This window comes from Bombus pyrosoma, linkage group LG9, assembly GCF_014825855.1.
Source record: "Bombus pyrosoma isolate SC7728 linkage group LG9, ASM1482585v1, whole genome shotgun sequence".
Taxonomy (NCBI): Eukaryota; Metazoa; Arthropoda; class Insecta; order Hymenoptera; family Apidae; genus Bombus; species Bombus pyrosoma.
The window spans coordinates 4,713,921-4,731,427 of NC_057778.1; the positions used below are offsets into that span (position 1 = coordinate 4,713,921).

At 35.0% G+C, this 17,507-nt stretch overlaps 2 protein-coding genes across 10 annotated transcripts in view; one reads left to right on the forward strand and one right to left on the reverse strand.

Moving 5' to 3' along the window:
- Positions 1-17,507, reverse strand: part of LOC122571058 (fasciclin-1) — a 384,771-nt gene that overhangs the window by 153,987 nt on the left and 213,277 nt on the right. The gene's annotated exons all lie outside the window — the stretch shown is intronic.
- LOC122571059 (origin recognition complex subunit 3) overlaps positions 1-17,507 on the forward strand; it is a 307,804-nt gene that overhangs the window by 49,137 nt on the left and 241,160 nt on the right. Inside the window, exon 13 of one of the 4 annotated variants that reach the window (XM_043734286.1) lies at positions 11,285-11,404. The exons of the other annotated variants lie outside the window; for them this stretch is intronic. Within the exon in view, the coding sequence (XP_043590221.1) occupies positions 11,285-11,389 (105 nt within the window). The 3' untranslated portion in view covers positions 11,390-11,404. Of the gene's footprint in view, positions 1-11,284; positions 11,405-17,507 lie in introns of those variants that run through there. 4 annotated transcript variants of the gene reach the window in all.

The following is a 17,507-nucleotide window of genomic DNA, read 5'->3' on the forward strand; positions in this document are numbered from 1 at the left end:
TCGACTTCATAGAACAACAATTTTACGTTATTAGTGGAACATCAAAGGCTATCTGCATTAGCTACAATTACATTATTTTAATTATTCTCATAGGTAAATTACTTCTCATTCAAATAAAAACTGAAATACCAGTCGTCGAAGTTGCTTAATAACGTTAATGAAAACCAAACTACTGCCAATGATATTGCACTCATTACTGTAAGTTAACTCAATTCGTACTTTCCCAGACTGTAACATAACACTGAATTACGTTTATTGCTAATTGCTTCTCCATGTGATACTATTGTAACTGATTTATAGTAATTTATTCTTAAGATAAAACTATTTAAATTTAAACATACCTTAAAACATGCTTTGCATATAGTACCATTAATTCATAAAAGAAACTTTTACAGAGATGATAGCAGCAGTACACATTAAACACCGTGTAAAAACGCCCCTTTAATCTTTTAAATTGAGCACGCGCATCACGAGATTCACAAAGGAAAATTTTACAGACCATTACGATCACATAAATTACATGTTTGTGACTCTTCAGAAGGCACAATGATCTTGTTAATCAACTATATGTGTTATTGCAGACTGTAAATATTTGTGCATAAAATATGAATGACAGAAAAAATTGAATATTGCGTTACATTCATCTAAACCTTTACCAACCATTTATATCAACTTTTCACTAAAATTCTTACCAGATAATGAATATTCATATGTTTATGAAGCTTAAAAAAAAAAAGAAGACAGAAGACTCGTGACACACAAAAATACACAAATTATATAATTAACAATTATCGAAAATAATCTAAAGTCACTACAATATCTAAGAGATGAAATACATAAATCTTTAGATTCTATTCATCTTCGTTTAAATTCCATTTCCTTAATAGTGCTCATAAAGATACCAGTTCATCTAAAATAAAAAAGCATCTTTTATCAAGATATCGATTCACATCTTTCAATAACATTCTCATACTATTTCTTCAAATCAAGGATATACATATTTATATTATTACATCATAACCATACTAATATAATTATAATATTATAAAATACCATATTTATATCACTATATTACAATTAATAATAATAGAATTATAAATATCATAATACTCGATACTAAACATTATGATTTATTAAAGAACGTAGAAGAGAATCGCTTAAGAGTTATTCCGAGCAATTTAAAGGAATCTCTGGCGACGCATGCTCTCTTGTTTACCGTTGCCAGGTATCCCCTTGAACCGATCGAGAGACGAAGGGGGTTCGACGCAAATCGAGTTTCATCCCCGTAAGAGGTTTCACCCTACCACATTTTCCCCTCGACATTGGGTCCGGGATTCGTGGCGCGTTATTGGCACGAGGGATGCGTTTATTTACTCGGCTTTTAAGCAGCTCGCACCGCGTATTGGTCGAATTTGCCGCGAGGGTTCTAAATCAATTTGATCGTCATGGCATAAATATATCGGAAGAACGAATCGTCGGCCAGCTTACGCCATCGTGAAACCGGAAGCAAGCTTGAAAAATCCTCGAAGAACGATCACAGGGAGAAAATGATCTTCTTTTTACGTGTCTTCTGTCAATTTCTCGTCGTACTTGTATAGCACGGTGTAGTTGTCGGAATTCGTTGGTATCGAGGGAAATTTTGATGAAGTTGAAAATAAATCCGTCGTCGCATTGTCGAGTGTACGAGGCCTGTCATTCAACAGCGCTCTGATATCAGGACGCGGGAACTTTCTTCCAACTAAATAATCCAGCGGGCGTCGCGTCGATGTAATTTTCCGTTCCCGCGATTGGGTTAGTTCCCAGTTCACTCGGGACTTGTCTGCTTATGTTGATGTAGGTGTACTGAATCTAATATTCGTAACGAAATGTCGTTTTAAAGATAGAAACCGAATGAACGACTCATGAAGGGATATTAACGAAGAACATTTAGGAAAATTAAAGTTAAGAGATTAATGTCATTGACCCTCAACGAGAATTTCAAAAGTCTGTAAATCGATAACAAAGTGCTTGATAGAGATTAGCAACGAAAGAAAAAATTATTGATTCTGATATTAGTAATAGAATTTAGTTTTAAGAGAGGAGAAATGAATTTGTCAGATCGATGAAATGTATACGAAAGAAGAGTAGGAAGAATGCTGTAACACATACCGTATGCAAAAATATGATACGTGGAATAGCTACGTGGAAGTGGACCTAGTACTTAATAATTAATTAATAATTAATTGAATTTCTACGGTTTTATAAGAAATGCAAAATTGTTTTTTACTTCTAACGATGACGTTCTAATGAAATGGAAAGTATATATCATCGGTCCGAGAAGGCACAAAATTACTTTCTACTCCTGTTAACTATATCTACATTCCAACTAAGTGAAAACGCCTAGATGTTCGATTTGAAATTAGAACTTAGCTATGCCAGTCATCTAAAAGGTGTTCAACGGAATAATGAACGAGTAAACAGACGTTGTAGCGGAGACGAAATGCCATGGGCGCAAAGAAAAAGGAAAAGAAAGAGAAAAAAAAGGGAAGAAAATCAATGGAAGGAGGCAAAAGGAAGAGAAATGCGTCACTTTGTACACGCGCCAGGCCTTTCGTGAAAAAGGGTGAAAGCCATCGCTCTTACCCTCAAAAATAGAAGAAGAACGAGGGATTCGTGGCTCGAGAAGCGAGAGGGCATTGTTACCGAAGTCTGTGTATTGCAGAACCTCCCTTCCACCCTCTGTTGAAAAGGGTAGCGCAACCTTTCAGCGAAAGATCCGTTGCCCTTTTGCCGTTAAAGTCTCGCTGCGAAGGGTGCTAGACGGACCGAGATTTCCATTGGAGGTAAACGGGACTATAAATCAAGGCGAGCTGCTCTTAGACCAAGCTACGAAGAATTAATCAGCGGCCAAGAGGTGATTATGCATTCTAATGCCGATTTATGTGAGTTTAGTGGCCTTGCCTCTTTTATTCCGTGACGAGTCTACGGTTCATGGATTACGTAATCGATTTCTCTCCTGAATTACTAAAAAAATTGTAGGTTACAAGAATTATGATTATAACATTTTTTTTAAAGTTATGTTTCATAAAGATTAGATATTCAGGAATCATTAATTGGTAAATTATATTGTCCGTTGTTGAGGTTCTGCAATGAATCTGAATATTAATAATTTCCATTTCTCCCATAAGAATAGAAGAACGACAATTGATCGTCCTTTCTACTCTCGCAACAGAGAGCAAAGAAAAATTCAGTATCAAAGGGTTAAATAATTTAACCAAAGAACTCGTGCGCGCACATTCTGAGACAAGTTTCCCAGGTTTCAAAGTGACAAAGCAATCAGAATATCTTTCCTGTTCTTTCGGGTTTTTCCCGGAGGATGAGAAAAACGAGACCGCGGATTTATTTTGTTTCCGACTTGGCCAATCTAATTCCTCTGTATCCGATATCATCTATATAATGTAACATCCGGTTGAAACCAGCAACATTCCACCGTCTCCATGGTCCCAACTGTATGGAATTCTCCTGGAGTCTAATATACCGTGGAGCACGTTTCTTTGAGCGAGCTAATTTGTTTTCCTTTTTGCGCCAGCCGTACAGCTCCGCGATATTCCGCGCACGCCTCGGCGAAATCCCGCTTTCTTCTTTTCCTTCATTCCTCCCATTGGCCTTCTTTCATTTCCGCGCCGCTGTTGTTTCCGAAACCGAGGGTCGATGAACTCTACACCATAGTTTTAATGGCGCAGAGACTTCTCTCATTAGACAGTCTTACAAACTTCCACGTGTTCGTCACTTTCGAGTTACACAAATATGGTATATATTCCTCTAAGCATTAGAACATTCGCTAATTTTCAGTATTAGCTTGAATAAAATACGTTCGTAATAAAATCTTCGAAACATAATATAATTTAATCTTCAACTTTATTTTCTGATTACAGGACAGATTTTTGTACATCTTAAATATATTAAATGTCCTATGAATTATGGCTGGTTATGAGTATTCAGAAATTTTGAGCTATTTGTATTAGACTGTTGGAAGAATTCATAGCGAAATTTGAAGACAAATTTAGTGTCAATTTAATTCCCACAGAACTAAAATTTTATTCGATAATCTACGCACTTCCTTTCTACTGACAATTTGCAATTATTTTTCGAAGAATCTTCCATCCTTCTTGAAAGTCAATTGTATCTTGCAAGATTTGAAACTATCTCGTTTCTTGTATAAAGTTGATTGTTGGACGATTTTCTACAAATTAATAATAAATAACATGTATTGCAGTAAGCGGATGGGATTCAGCGTTTCAATCGAAGTCTGACATTTTTATTGTACTACACATCCGACCCAGATCCAATATTGTCTTGTTGGAAAACACCTCTTTTATTTGATAATAAAACCAACCAGTCGTAATATAACACTTAAACCTTTCGTATTTGAATCAATGAAGATTACATGAAACCCTGGTAATTCAAATGGCAGATACGAGAATTTCATTGTACATATGGTTTTTCTTTCTGTTGGTCGTATGTGCTCCTAGTTGTCTTGTATTCGTGGTACACCATCCTGACCACTGTTCCACTGGGAAAATTTTATTATGCCGAGAGTTGCGTATAAATTTGCAGAGGGGTTGATGAAGAACTGTGCGATTTAACTTGCTAAACGTAATTATTCCAGGAACGCTCTGGTTTGTGTTTAACACGTTCCATACCGGCGAAGGGGGGATTAAGTGTCTTGGTAGTGCTTTAAATCTGAATGAAAAAGATACATTTAAAAATATTTTAACAGAGAAAAGTAGTATCTATAAATTCAAGAGACACTGGTTGTTCTTTTGCGCTTAGATCGTTTATATAATATAATAAAAAATATTTTTGCTCATGTAGTGGAAATTTCGTATCTGATAATAACGACTATGATATATACAATGACAATATATAACCAAAAATTGAATTACAAAGTAACAGGTTTTTTTATTATAATGTGTATTATAATGGTATGGTTATAGAAATAACACTGTATGATAAAAATTGTTTGCTTAAGGGAATTCGTTTTCTTTAATTGGTAAATTAATCCCTGCAGTTAATCAGAATTTTTGTTTTCTTATAAAGAAAGAAGCAATCACAGTTTTTTATTTTCGAATGTGAGGATTCAGTTGTATCTCTTTGTGGTTAAAAAGTTTTCTAATCTCTGCCAGAAAACGAGTCTTGCACGAAATTCTAGAATTGCAAGGTTTCTGTATCTAAGATGATATAAGGTTGTTACATTTGCTGCGCGTCTTCATAACACATAATCGTACATTTTCACAAACATCTTACTCTCGGGTCACGCGTAAAGTAATTTGCGAAGTGCTGACGCCCATAGGGACAAAATAATAGGGGTTGGAAAGATTTAAACGAGGTCAGCAAATCCGCGCTCATAGAAAATCCAAGTCTGGTCTGGGTTATCCGATCATAATCCGTCCATTCTGCTCATCCGTTCGTCCTTTTTCTCGTCGTCGAAGCTTCGAAGGATCGGCAAGAGGAATATCCAAGCCAAAAAAAGGTGACAGAGGAAAGAGATTGGATTGGAAGCAGTGAAAACAGATAGAAGACTGCAGGTGTACTTCTAGAACCAGGTTCGCAAAAGCTTGATATCCGGTAAAAGAACCGGAGACACAAGGTTCTTGTCAAAAATTTGTTGCTGTCATTGTTACGTCCAATATGATTTGGGAAATATACTTTGTGATTTCTTTTATTTGCTTTTCGCTGAAAGATTGTATTGCATTACCACTATGATAAATTTAATCATAGTAATTAGCAGTTATCATTTATCTCATTAGAATAAAAGGATGCAGCTCGTCATAAGTTTATCGCAAATAAAAAATTAATCATAATCTTCTTTGCCTTAGAAATGGAGCACTTATAATCTTTTTCGTATAGAAAGATTTTATTGTGTTCCCTTTTGGTTAAAATTAATTATTAAAATTTAAAGTTAATTTCTCCCAAAATTAATTCTTTAGTGAAATAAATGTAATTTGTAACGAAAGAGTTTCTAATAAAGATAACATTTGCTATCGAAAATAAGTTCATAATAAACGTTGAATGAATGTGAAACTCGCCATTCAACAATCAAATATTCACTCGAAGCACATCTGCTTCGATGCTTATTTTTTATCGCGAATTTTTTATTTTATGCATGTACTTATTCACTTATGTATATAGAAAAGCCTCGATCATTGTTTGAAGAAAAGAGACACAAAACGTACCATTGGACTATGCTATAAAATAATACAAAAAGATAAAGCAGTGGTAAAATAAAAAATAACTAGCATTGAAATGCCATAAAACCAAAGCATCTGCGTCAGAGATTACTTGACGTTTGACATAGAGTCACTGAAAAAATTCACGATGTGACGCGTAAGATCCATTCGTCTGCAAATTATGATTGTTGGATTGCTATACAACAGATTGATTTTGTATAATCTATATTAATCTGTAAAGAAATATTAGCCTTAGATATGTACATTTAACTCAGTCATGATTTCAAAGATTTAATGAAATTATTGTGACCGTTAATTTATGAAATTATTGTAAATTTCCAAAAGTATATAAATCATTCACAAACCTTAACAAGTGGGTTAATGACGCAGTTTAATACGCTACTAATTGTTCCGCCAGTGATATTTAGATATTAAAATGTAATTTGTATTTCCTAGCACGTGCAAATTTATTTCATTTCGAAATAATTCAAGATTCATACGAGTGGAGTGTAATAGACACATAATTTACGAGAAAATCGTGTTAACGTAGTTAGAAGTTATTAATTACAACGAATGGGCTAATCCAAAATAATTATATTATTACATCGATATATTACATTATATTGGTACAAATTTTACCTATCAAAAAAGTCACAGTATATTCGCAATATTCACATTTTTTTATATTTCTTCTTCAATATTCTTCAACTCGAAATTGCTATCCTTTAACCTTTTCAAGGATTTCAATAACACGATTTTTGGGATGACGAATAAACTTTTCTCTCGTTCAGAAAGTTTCCTTTTTATTGGAACGCGCGGCTGATTTCTTGAAGACAACTTTCTGGAACAACATGTTCGGCTTTGGTGTCACAGTGCAACCATCGAAGATTTCTTCGGTTGACAGCTGCCACCGAACCGTAAATCGCCTGTAGCCAGGCGACCCCCTACTACGAGACTAATACTAAAAATGATGAATTACGCCCGAAGGCATGTAAACAGAATAGCGTTGGTCACTTTTTTTGTTTGCTGATTGTGCACGTGGACAACTGGCCGTTAACAGATGTGCGATACAACGATAGACGCGATCCATTCGTTGACGATTCAGATGATTGAAACTTTTCTATGTATTTCGTAGAATTTGAAAAAAAGATTTTGTTTTTGAAAATCTTGGAAAAGGTACATTTATGAAGTTTATTTATTTTCATCGTTAAGCACAGTTTAAAAGTTAGTATTTCTGTTAAATAGAATTATATGTAGGTTCACTTCGTAATATTATACAGAAAAGTATTAAGCTAGTTACACGATATGCTCGACAAATGTTTAGTTTCTAAGATGTTTTAATTTAGCGGTTATTATATTATATGGTTTATTTCTCGTACATATCATAACTTTTAACTTCCCTGAAGCATATAACAAAGTTCACTTATTAAGTTTCTCCTTTATAACTAAACAATTCAGCACTTAATATCATGAAATTTTCTTCGAGCTCCACTACTTCGTTCGTTTTTCCCGAATGGAAAGGGGGAAAGGAAAACTAATAGCAACCATATCAAACGAGTACAGCGATCAGAACTTTCGGAAGTATCTACTTGCGACGCGTTCGTAAATTCTTTGGCTTTACTTTTTTACATTATTGGTAGCAGCGAAAATATTTCTTCCTTCATTATCTATCATCTTCCTTCTTAATAAACTACATATATTCTTTTTTATTTCAAAAATTCTTAACTCGTTAATTGGATAATATTTCACAACTAATCGCAAATTCCTTTAAACAGAAAATTCAAAAATTTGTAGAAAGAAATTAAATCTCGTTAGATTAATTTTAATTTCGACAAATATAGAAATATTAGATTAAATATATATATATATATATATATAGAAATATAGAAATATAGAAATTTGTTTAGATAGCAAATACGAAAATGTGTAGAAAAGAATAAAAATGAATTAAATCGTTTTTAATCTGAGCGAATGTAAGTCCAAATTTTTAAATCACTCCGCGATACTTATAAAATTCCTCTATCATTGACTACGAATTTAATTTTCAATATCCACCATCCTCTTTCCCTCTTTTCTCTTTATATTTCCACAAACAGGGCTGCAATAAAGCGCGAAATATTTTATTAATGACAGCAGGCGTGGGATATAGCAGCATTTTCAATCATTCGCGAATTGCACACGAACGTAATTAAATAATTAGCCGAGATAAGAGTCTCTAGATCAATGTGTGTTATAATTTAATTACGTGCACCGCCGTGAAACGAATAGCTGATTACATTCCGCCACGATAATTACGCGTTAAAATGTTTTCGCACGCTGCCAGCCAACGCGCCGTGTTATTGGATCCGCTATCTCTTCTATTTGCATATCCCCTTCAAGCTAGTTCGAATCGAAATCGAGAATTTCGCCGAAATACCGCGCACAGTTTACGCGGCACGGTAATTTTTACTCGTCTGAACTATCGTTCTGCACGCAACGGATTGCCCGCTGGCGACATGTTTCATTCGGTGGGATTGTTTTACTCGTGGACCTGCAGCAGAAACGATTACGACAATCGGTTTGCGGTTTGTAAAACGGCGAACAGCCTGGCGAATACTCCACTGTTACGTTTCTTTTAAACGAATGGCAAATTACGTTCACAGAGACGGTTTCTCAGTACGATAACTGCGGATTGTTTCGCCAAATGGCCTAGAAATTGAAGTTTAAAAAGTAATGAACATTGATGGCCCGGAAACTATTTCGTTTATATAAACGAACTTTTTAAAAATTGATTTACGTAGGCGAACGCGGGAACATAAAATTTGTCCATTTGTGTTTCTCTGCGTATCTTTTCCATTCTCTTCTGTATTTAATCGAAGTTCTAGAAAACTCATCCCCTAAATATAATGATCTTCTTGATAGAGAAGATGTACAATAGATTAAAATCTCGGTTCTATCGTACCAAAACAATTATTAAAAGATACAAATGTTACGTACATGTACATATCGAACATCACTCAGAGTCATAGATTTATATATCTATAGATAATAAAATATTCAAGTAATCAAGAGTTAATTTGCAGAAAAATCACTGCAGCAATTATGCTTATAAATCCAAACTCACGCTCCATTCTCCAAGATAATTTTCTCGACCCCTAGAGATCATACAACTGTGCAATATTAAAAACTCGAAGAAAATAAGAACTCTGGAACCTTAAGAGAAAGTTTCTGAAGAAACGTAGTGGCCCTCAGCGATATGTTTCTACGACGATTGTCATAAACAGCGCAGTTGTGCTAGCTTTGCCGATAACGGCAGTAGCCTGAGTCAACGGCTGCAACTGCGCCAGTAGTAAATTTCAAAGAAAGTCAGTCGGCCGGATTATTATACATTTTTCCACTGTTGCTTGATTCGCCGAGCTGTGCACAGAAACGAAAGGCTCACGATCCCGTCTGCTGGCCCTTTGAAACACGATATAAACAGGCTACAGCCTCTCTTATCCTCCTTCCACGTATTCAACCGACGTGCAGGAATCTCACGAAAAAGAAAAGGAATCATTTCCTTTGATCGCTAACGGTGTGGCCGTACGGATATTTGTCTGTCCGTAATTCCATTTTTTTTTTTCGCTAAGTAAATCTCCAAGGACATATAGCTGAATATTCAAATATCGTGTAGATATTATTTATTTTATTATATATTATCTACTCTTTTAGACATTGGAACATATTGATATCACTGAGTGAACTTCCTAGGATATTAGCTTTATTATATACAATTATATTAAAAGATTTCCATTTCGATTGATTCATTCAGAATAAATTAATATGGTCTGATATTGACTTGGGAATAACCAATTAGATTGGAAGATACAAATGTTTGAAAAATAAATGATACACCCACACTTCCCAAGAAAGACATACTATTAATGCTTAATTGGATTGGCCAATCAAATTAAACGATTTCTGGTAAGATCTTTCGTGTTGAGTATCCAGTTAGTTAGAAGTTCCGAGTTGAGTCATCAGTTTGATCAGCCATCCGAAACGTCGCGCAATGTAAATGGAGACAGTGGTGCCAGAAACTCTAAGTTTCAGGTTTCCCCTGAAGAAGTATACTGCAACGTGTACGAAACATCGGCTCAAAATACAAATACCAAGTGCAAACGCAAAATCGCAACATGATTGTTTATCCCAAAAAGCCAATATCAGAATGCTATTACTTCCATTGTTATATTAATCCAACTTCATCAAATTTGTATACATAACGAATGTTGTTAATGTTTTATAAATATACAAGAGAATGACAAAAACACGTACTCAATCTGAAAATCAAATAAGAAGATAATTCCTATGCGGAATTGGTTGACATGCTAAATCTTAAAAAATACGCTTCTATAAAAGATGAATGAGAAATGTGATATATCGTGATTTTTGATCTATGCTCTTCGTACACAGCATTCCAAGATTGAAAAAGCAAACGTTGATTAACTTCGAAAAAAGATTAACTAGTATTTCGAACTGAATCCCTTCGATTCGAACGCCGAAATATTTCACAGACTGTTTATTTCATTTTCCCGATATACTTCTATTAGTTCAACCAAGTACATAAGTACTTAGCGTAGAGGAAACGCAACGTGTTACGCCTATTACGATATCCAATAATTTCCTGTGATCTTATTTTCGCAACAAGGAACTCCAAATTGGTTTTCCACTTACGCTGGCTTCAATTTGTCAGTTCTCGTACACTATCCTCTTTCACCTTGTCGTCTTACCTTCTCTCGCGTTTCTTTTCATCTCTTCAAGCGTTCGATTCCTTTTTGGTCCTTCGAGTTACTTTCCAATCTGTCCTCCTCCACCAATACGATGGCCCAATCATATCGGCTATATTGCGTTTCTGCACCTTTGCAACCCTCGCGCCAATTTTCATTCCATGCTACTATCCTAACCAGAGTCCTCTTTCGTCTTCCATAAAAATCAAATTCAGCCGTGAATCCACTATCTAGTCAAAAATAAATTCGTTTCGTCGATGTCTCCTAGCGATTGGAGCGGATATCGACGCACGATTCAATAATCAAGATCTACACGTATAACCTGTTCAACAGGGTTACGATCCTAAGGTGCATTGGAAACGCATTGGCAGCCATTTCACGGGGGTACAGGATCTTCTAGCGCTCGTTTGGATGGCTGCTTCGAGACAGGTGAATTAGAGTGGAGAACAATAAGGTATCTTTTATATGCTGTTGGCTCTGCTTTGAACGATTATCGTTTGTTTGAATTTCAACGAAAGCTTTCGACAGAGCGGAATTCAATATTGGCCGTTTAAATGTAGACGCAGGGAAGGAATATTTTGATAGAAATGAAAATTCTATGCTATGGAAGACTATAAGTAATAATTACCTTTAAATAACAAAGGATAGGTTATCTTTGAACAAGTGATCAGGGGACGTCGTAGACAATTTAATATTTAAGTCGATTAAGTTGATGTAATTTCCTAAATCTAAGAATCTCCATAAAGTTGTTTTACTATGCTGTTGCATTTAATTGTTTTCAAGATCGATGCAAGTTCCTATACTCACATCTCTATTGTAGTATCGCAAAGACAGAAATAGTAGAGATTGTTTGAAATTTAATATAAAATTTTTAGTAAAAATACACGGTATAACCGATGAATTGTATCCATTCGGAGAGATTTTGATTGTACGATCAAAATATATGAATCAATGTTGTAAAATTTATGTTACAATTGTTAACATGAATTTCACTAATTTATATAACAATATTGGCTTTCATGGTTATTCTTCTCCAAAATGGTGTAGCTTTAAAATTTTACTTTTCAATTTTTTCATGACGCCAATTGTCGACACGACAAACTTCTCTCTCAGCCATGAAGCTTTTTTAACCATAACGCGTGACTGACCCCTTGAAAACTGCTTCTTGGAACAACCCCGACATGTTTGGCTTTGATATCACCATAAATCGACCGACCTCTCGAAGATTTCTTCACTCCTGTTACATTAATCTTAGGGTAACTATGCGCATTCTATTAAAATCCGATTATTCAAAAATATAACTCTTCCATCTTTTAAAGACAAGGAACACGAACGAATTTAAGTAATGTGATATTTGTTGTGACAAATGTTAGTCAGGAAGTTTCCCTTTTAAACGTAATGCACGCGACTGAGATTTCGTGAAGTCAAATCAGTCAACTAAATTACCACGTTGCTACAATTTACTAGTTAGAAGCTGGCGAAGTGTGTTAAGTTTAGTACTTCAACTCATTGCAGACACGAATTCTATTCTATGATGATCTACGGGAAGCAAATCCAATTAAAACTTCCGATATTTCTGGTTTTAGATTATCCCGCCTGCGTTACGACTGTAAAACAGATGTTAATTTTAATTTCTAAACGTGAATTTATGATGTCCATTTATCTTAGTAGTTTTGCATTAATAACTTGTATTTTCAATACATTTCTTAAGTGCCGAATAGAAGAACTAACAAGCGCTAGAATCGAAAGGCAATTAATTTTCCAAGGTGATTCTCTTTTACGATGCACAGTTCCAAAATTTAGGGAAAATTCCGAAAAAAAATAGCACCTCCTGACAGTTTATTTTTCTATTTAAATCCTGCACAAACTATACCCTACAAATCGTCACTCGTTAATCACGCGATGGCAAAAAAGTTTCATTTACTCCCTACGGTTTAGCTATCTCGTTACCGTTTAAAAGTGATTATGAGAGTGAATAATTCACAGCGTTATCATTTGCGAAGCAAAACAAAAAGTAGGGATGGAAAGAAAGGTTAACAGTGACCGTGCTCAATTTACACGAAACGAACAAATGGTTCGACCAGTTAATTTACATAGTGAACGGTGTGCATTTAGAATCCACGCGGACGTTCAATTGATTTTCCAGCTCGGTAGAACAAAATTAAATTTAGGCACTGGTTTACGTGGCATTTGTTTACGAGGATGGCGGCAGTGTCCGACGAGATTATCAGCCGCTAGTATTCGTTTAGTGTTGTTGAAAACATGTGCAATATATTTGACGTTAGCTCCGTACTCGTGTCTCCTGTTTCGTTTACTTTATCGAGGATTCCACCTATCTTTTATATAAATTGCTCTCATAAAGTTTGCATTTTCGGACACTAATATGAAACAATTGTTAACTTCGCAACAATACCAGAATTCACACAGAAAGTTTTATAACTGGTGTACAACTTGGGTATAGGGTGATTTTACACGAAAGAAATCGAGTTTGAAAGCTTGTCTCGTACGCGTTAGCTTCACTAATTGTCTACGGTACAGATGTAGATAACTGCGGAAGTTCAATCAACAATTAATTATTCTACATGCAAGGACAAGTAGAAATAATACAATCTTTTCATTTGAAGCATCGTTTTCGACAAAACTAAACTTGAAGATTTGTCGAGTAAACGTATCGGATGAATTCTTGAATAAATTTACCATCCGTCTCGTGTTGATTCCTGATTGAACTTAGAGTTTAATGTTTACTTTACTTTTAAATAGATCATAATGTAATTATTAACGACGGCGATGGAAGGAAAAGATACTATAAGGATTAGATTCTATCATAGAACGTTATATCTTTTAACAAGAAAGATACCTCTGATTCTAAAGAAAAAAGTTCTTCCAATTTCACAATATATACTTCTCTTCTCGTCACCTTTCCACCTTTAAGCTATTCCATTATCTGAAACCTTATTAACGTCAACACCTTCGTTTACACTTCAAAAGAATAATGTGACCCACAATTATCTCGAACGCGGTGAACGGCACGTTGGAAAGGCAGACAAACGTGTACGTAAGGAGACGAAGAAAGAAAGAGGAGAGAAGTGATAAGGAGGAAGACGGTTAGATCGAAGCAGAAGGACGGAGAAAAGGAAGACGAGAAGGGGAAAGTTAGATCACCAAAGTGTCTGGAAGTTTCAAAGTGTCGGCAACTTGAAGTACGGTATACTCTTTGACATTTACGGAAGACACCCTCTTAATCGTTGGCCGTAGACAACGGCGCACTTCGCTAGTTGGCTCATCTCCGATCATAAATCACGAATTAGGGCATGTTATGAGAACGTAAAGGAATATATGCAAGTACTCTCATGTAAGAAGGTTCGTAAGGAGATTTCCTTTGGTGTAAAGTTTATCAAGATACCTTCGAAAGTTACTAGTGTCGTTATTAAATAACAAAATTTGTCAATTCGAGTGCATGGTTCTTGTTAACTAGATAACAGCGACATTATACTAAAACTCTGTCCTTAGGTAGTGTACGTCGATAACAAAATTCCATTATAATAAAGATTGCAATTGAAGATACGCGTGGCAAGCTTCTGATTTCATGCCAGGTATCTCTAGTATACAGTAAACGATATTTTAGAATTGTTTAAGCGGATTAAAAATACAGATTTAACGCGAAAACCAAATAAAAAGCGTCCCGTTTATTTTCAGATTGCTGTTTTATTTTAGATATCCGTATGAAATTTGCTTACGATTTTAAAGCTATTCTCCTATAAAATAGACAAAAATGTGACTTACGCATAGATCGTGTTCTTTCCCTACAATCTTCTATTACTGTCGATGGCGTAAAAAGGAGTATTTCAATATTTAGTTCGGTAATTCATATTTATTCGATAGTTGCAGTACGATAGTTGCAGTGCATAGTACGACTGTTTATTTCATTTAATTAACTCTTTGCCGTGTTCGTTTATTTCCTCCGTCCCTAGTGTCCCTAGTTGCTAAAAGAAAGGAAGTTGCAAGTATGTACTCGGCCTGAAACATGTAATCGTAAATCAAGATAAAGAGACGTGACCATACAGCAAGAGATGCATACGAGAATGGCAGAGAGGTTCGTTTACGAGCCGATGCAATTACACACTGCCACGCTGGCGTGGTAAGCGGATTAGACGAACGAAATGTTTAATCGTCCGATGATCAAACGGAAAGATAATGACAATGGAAGCTGGAAGCTTCGCAGAAGTGGGATTTGGTCCCAATGCGAGTCACCCTCTGTGTTTTGCAGTGGGTGCATAATTAAATCTGGGTTCTATCGTACAGTCTGATTCTAGGAACTGGGTCGTCCTGTAACTCTCTTTTTTGATGTGAGCATAAAAGGGATAGCATGGTATAAATTTCTAAAATAAAACAAAGGATCCATTTATTTCCTTTGTGAAAACGTTTCAATAGAATATTCGAGCTTTGTTCGAATGATTAACAATGTATTGCGGTTTAGAAAATTCGTAAGTTGTAAAAAATGTTTTTATGTGGTTTAGAAAGTTTTGGTAAGAATTGATCAGAAGACTATATTGTATTGTATACAAAGCTACACGTATATTTTGCACTTCTTCAGCTTTCATGTTGATATTCTTATAACTGGGAAAAAAAGCAATACATATCGGAAGACTCGTTCGACATTATAAACTAGATTTGGGACAAATAATAATGTTCTTTTTTTAAATTCTAATTACGTGATTCAGTGTAATAATATTATAGCTGAAGGTTTGAATTTTAGTTGAAAACAATCACTTCATCTGTTTTATTTACTTTGAAATGGAAAAGTAGCTGTACGTAATTTTAGTGCAAAACTGTATATAACTGGAAGGCAAGCGTAAATAAGGGGCCTCTCATGTTATCTCCTCGAATACTCTGTTTTGATAAAAGTTTTAAAAATAATTGGGAACAAAATGACCTGCACGATATTTTCACTGAAATACTTTAATTGGAAAACTTCGATATTTCATTTCAAGTCTCGTATACTACTCCAGCAACAGCTACTGCAATTGCTTTCTCGTTTTATTACCGTTTTATTCTAGCAAATTTTTCGATTAACGAATTTCCTAAATTCCTCGGAGAACGTGGAATTCGTACACAAATTTAGATTGAATATTCTTTAGTTAATTTAACAGAATGATTAATATTCATATCGCGAACGTTTCTGCATTTATAGAAAATTTTAATGTACCTGAGACTAAGAAATATGTACAAAATTATGTAATATATTAAAATATAAAAAATGTTGTATCATTAAAAACTTAACTAACGGTACGAGTTTCTAATAATATATAATATTAGATTTAACATGTAAACGTGTAAATGTACATGTAACGCGTAAACATGTTAACTGTTCAAAGTTGAGTATTTGTTACAATATTTAGAGGCCATGATCTTTAAGTTATGCTTTATTTCTTCATATATGTCGTATTCATAAAAAAATTAATTTGCATAAACATTCATAATCTATTAAAATCAAATACACGTGGCTATTAAAATATGTGTTCGACAAAGAAAGTCAAAGTTTATTTTAAAAAAGACTAAAATCGTTCGAAGATATCTGGCACGGCCGATTACTTTCAGCAATTAATTTTCATGAAAAGTAAATTTCCTTCTTCCGTGTGAATTTTTCGTTCGAATCCCCCTTTGAACACTCATGAACTACGCTTTACTGAACATAATGGGGACGGACGGTTACGCTCGCTTTGGTTCACTTTAATTAGCTTCCTAATTAATTGGAAGTTGAAGAACGACCAGAAAGTTCAGTAGAGGAACACTATCGCAGGAAATCTTCGGTTTACTCGATAGTTCTGCTTTCATGTCGTTTCCTATTCATGTTCCAGCGGTTAAATTCGGCAAATCGATCGACCGTGAAACGCGACCATGAACGCGATATGATTGCCACGTTTCACAGTTTCCGAGATATCATTATGGCCTTATTCATCTTCGGTTACTCGACGGATCACGATAACCATCCAGCTTACGTTTATGTCTAATAAATGATGTACGAAACGATATATCTATATACGACTCTTGAGATCGTACGAGCTCTTTAAAATTTTCGTTTCGAAATTTACGAGATTCTATAAACCAGCTTTTATGTAGAAGCAATTTATATATTGACATACAATTTAAGAATTTTTTCTCAGAAATTAAATTTTCATCTCTACTCTTCATTCGTACCTAATCGAGTACACAGCTAGAAACATAATTACCGAGATGTTAGCGCAATACTATTCGTATATGTGACACGTTCCAATTTCCACTATAAATACATGGAAAAACCGTTCAGTCTATGAGTACCTATTAAAATTCACATTCCTCCCTCTAATTACCTTTTCAGCTCTCTATTATGCAAGTCGAAGCTGTCGCAGATTTTCCTCTTACTGCCTCTTAATTCGACAGAAGACATGCTTCCGAACACCTTTACAAACAGCAACACGACCAAACTAGGTGAAACATGACGTAGCTTAATTCCTCCCTGTCGATTAGACCCGAAGGATTTTCCGAGCTATCAGAAACAAGCTTTCTTCTAGGCTCG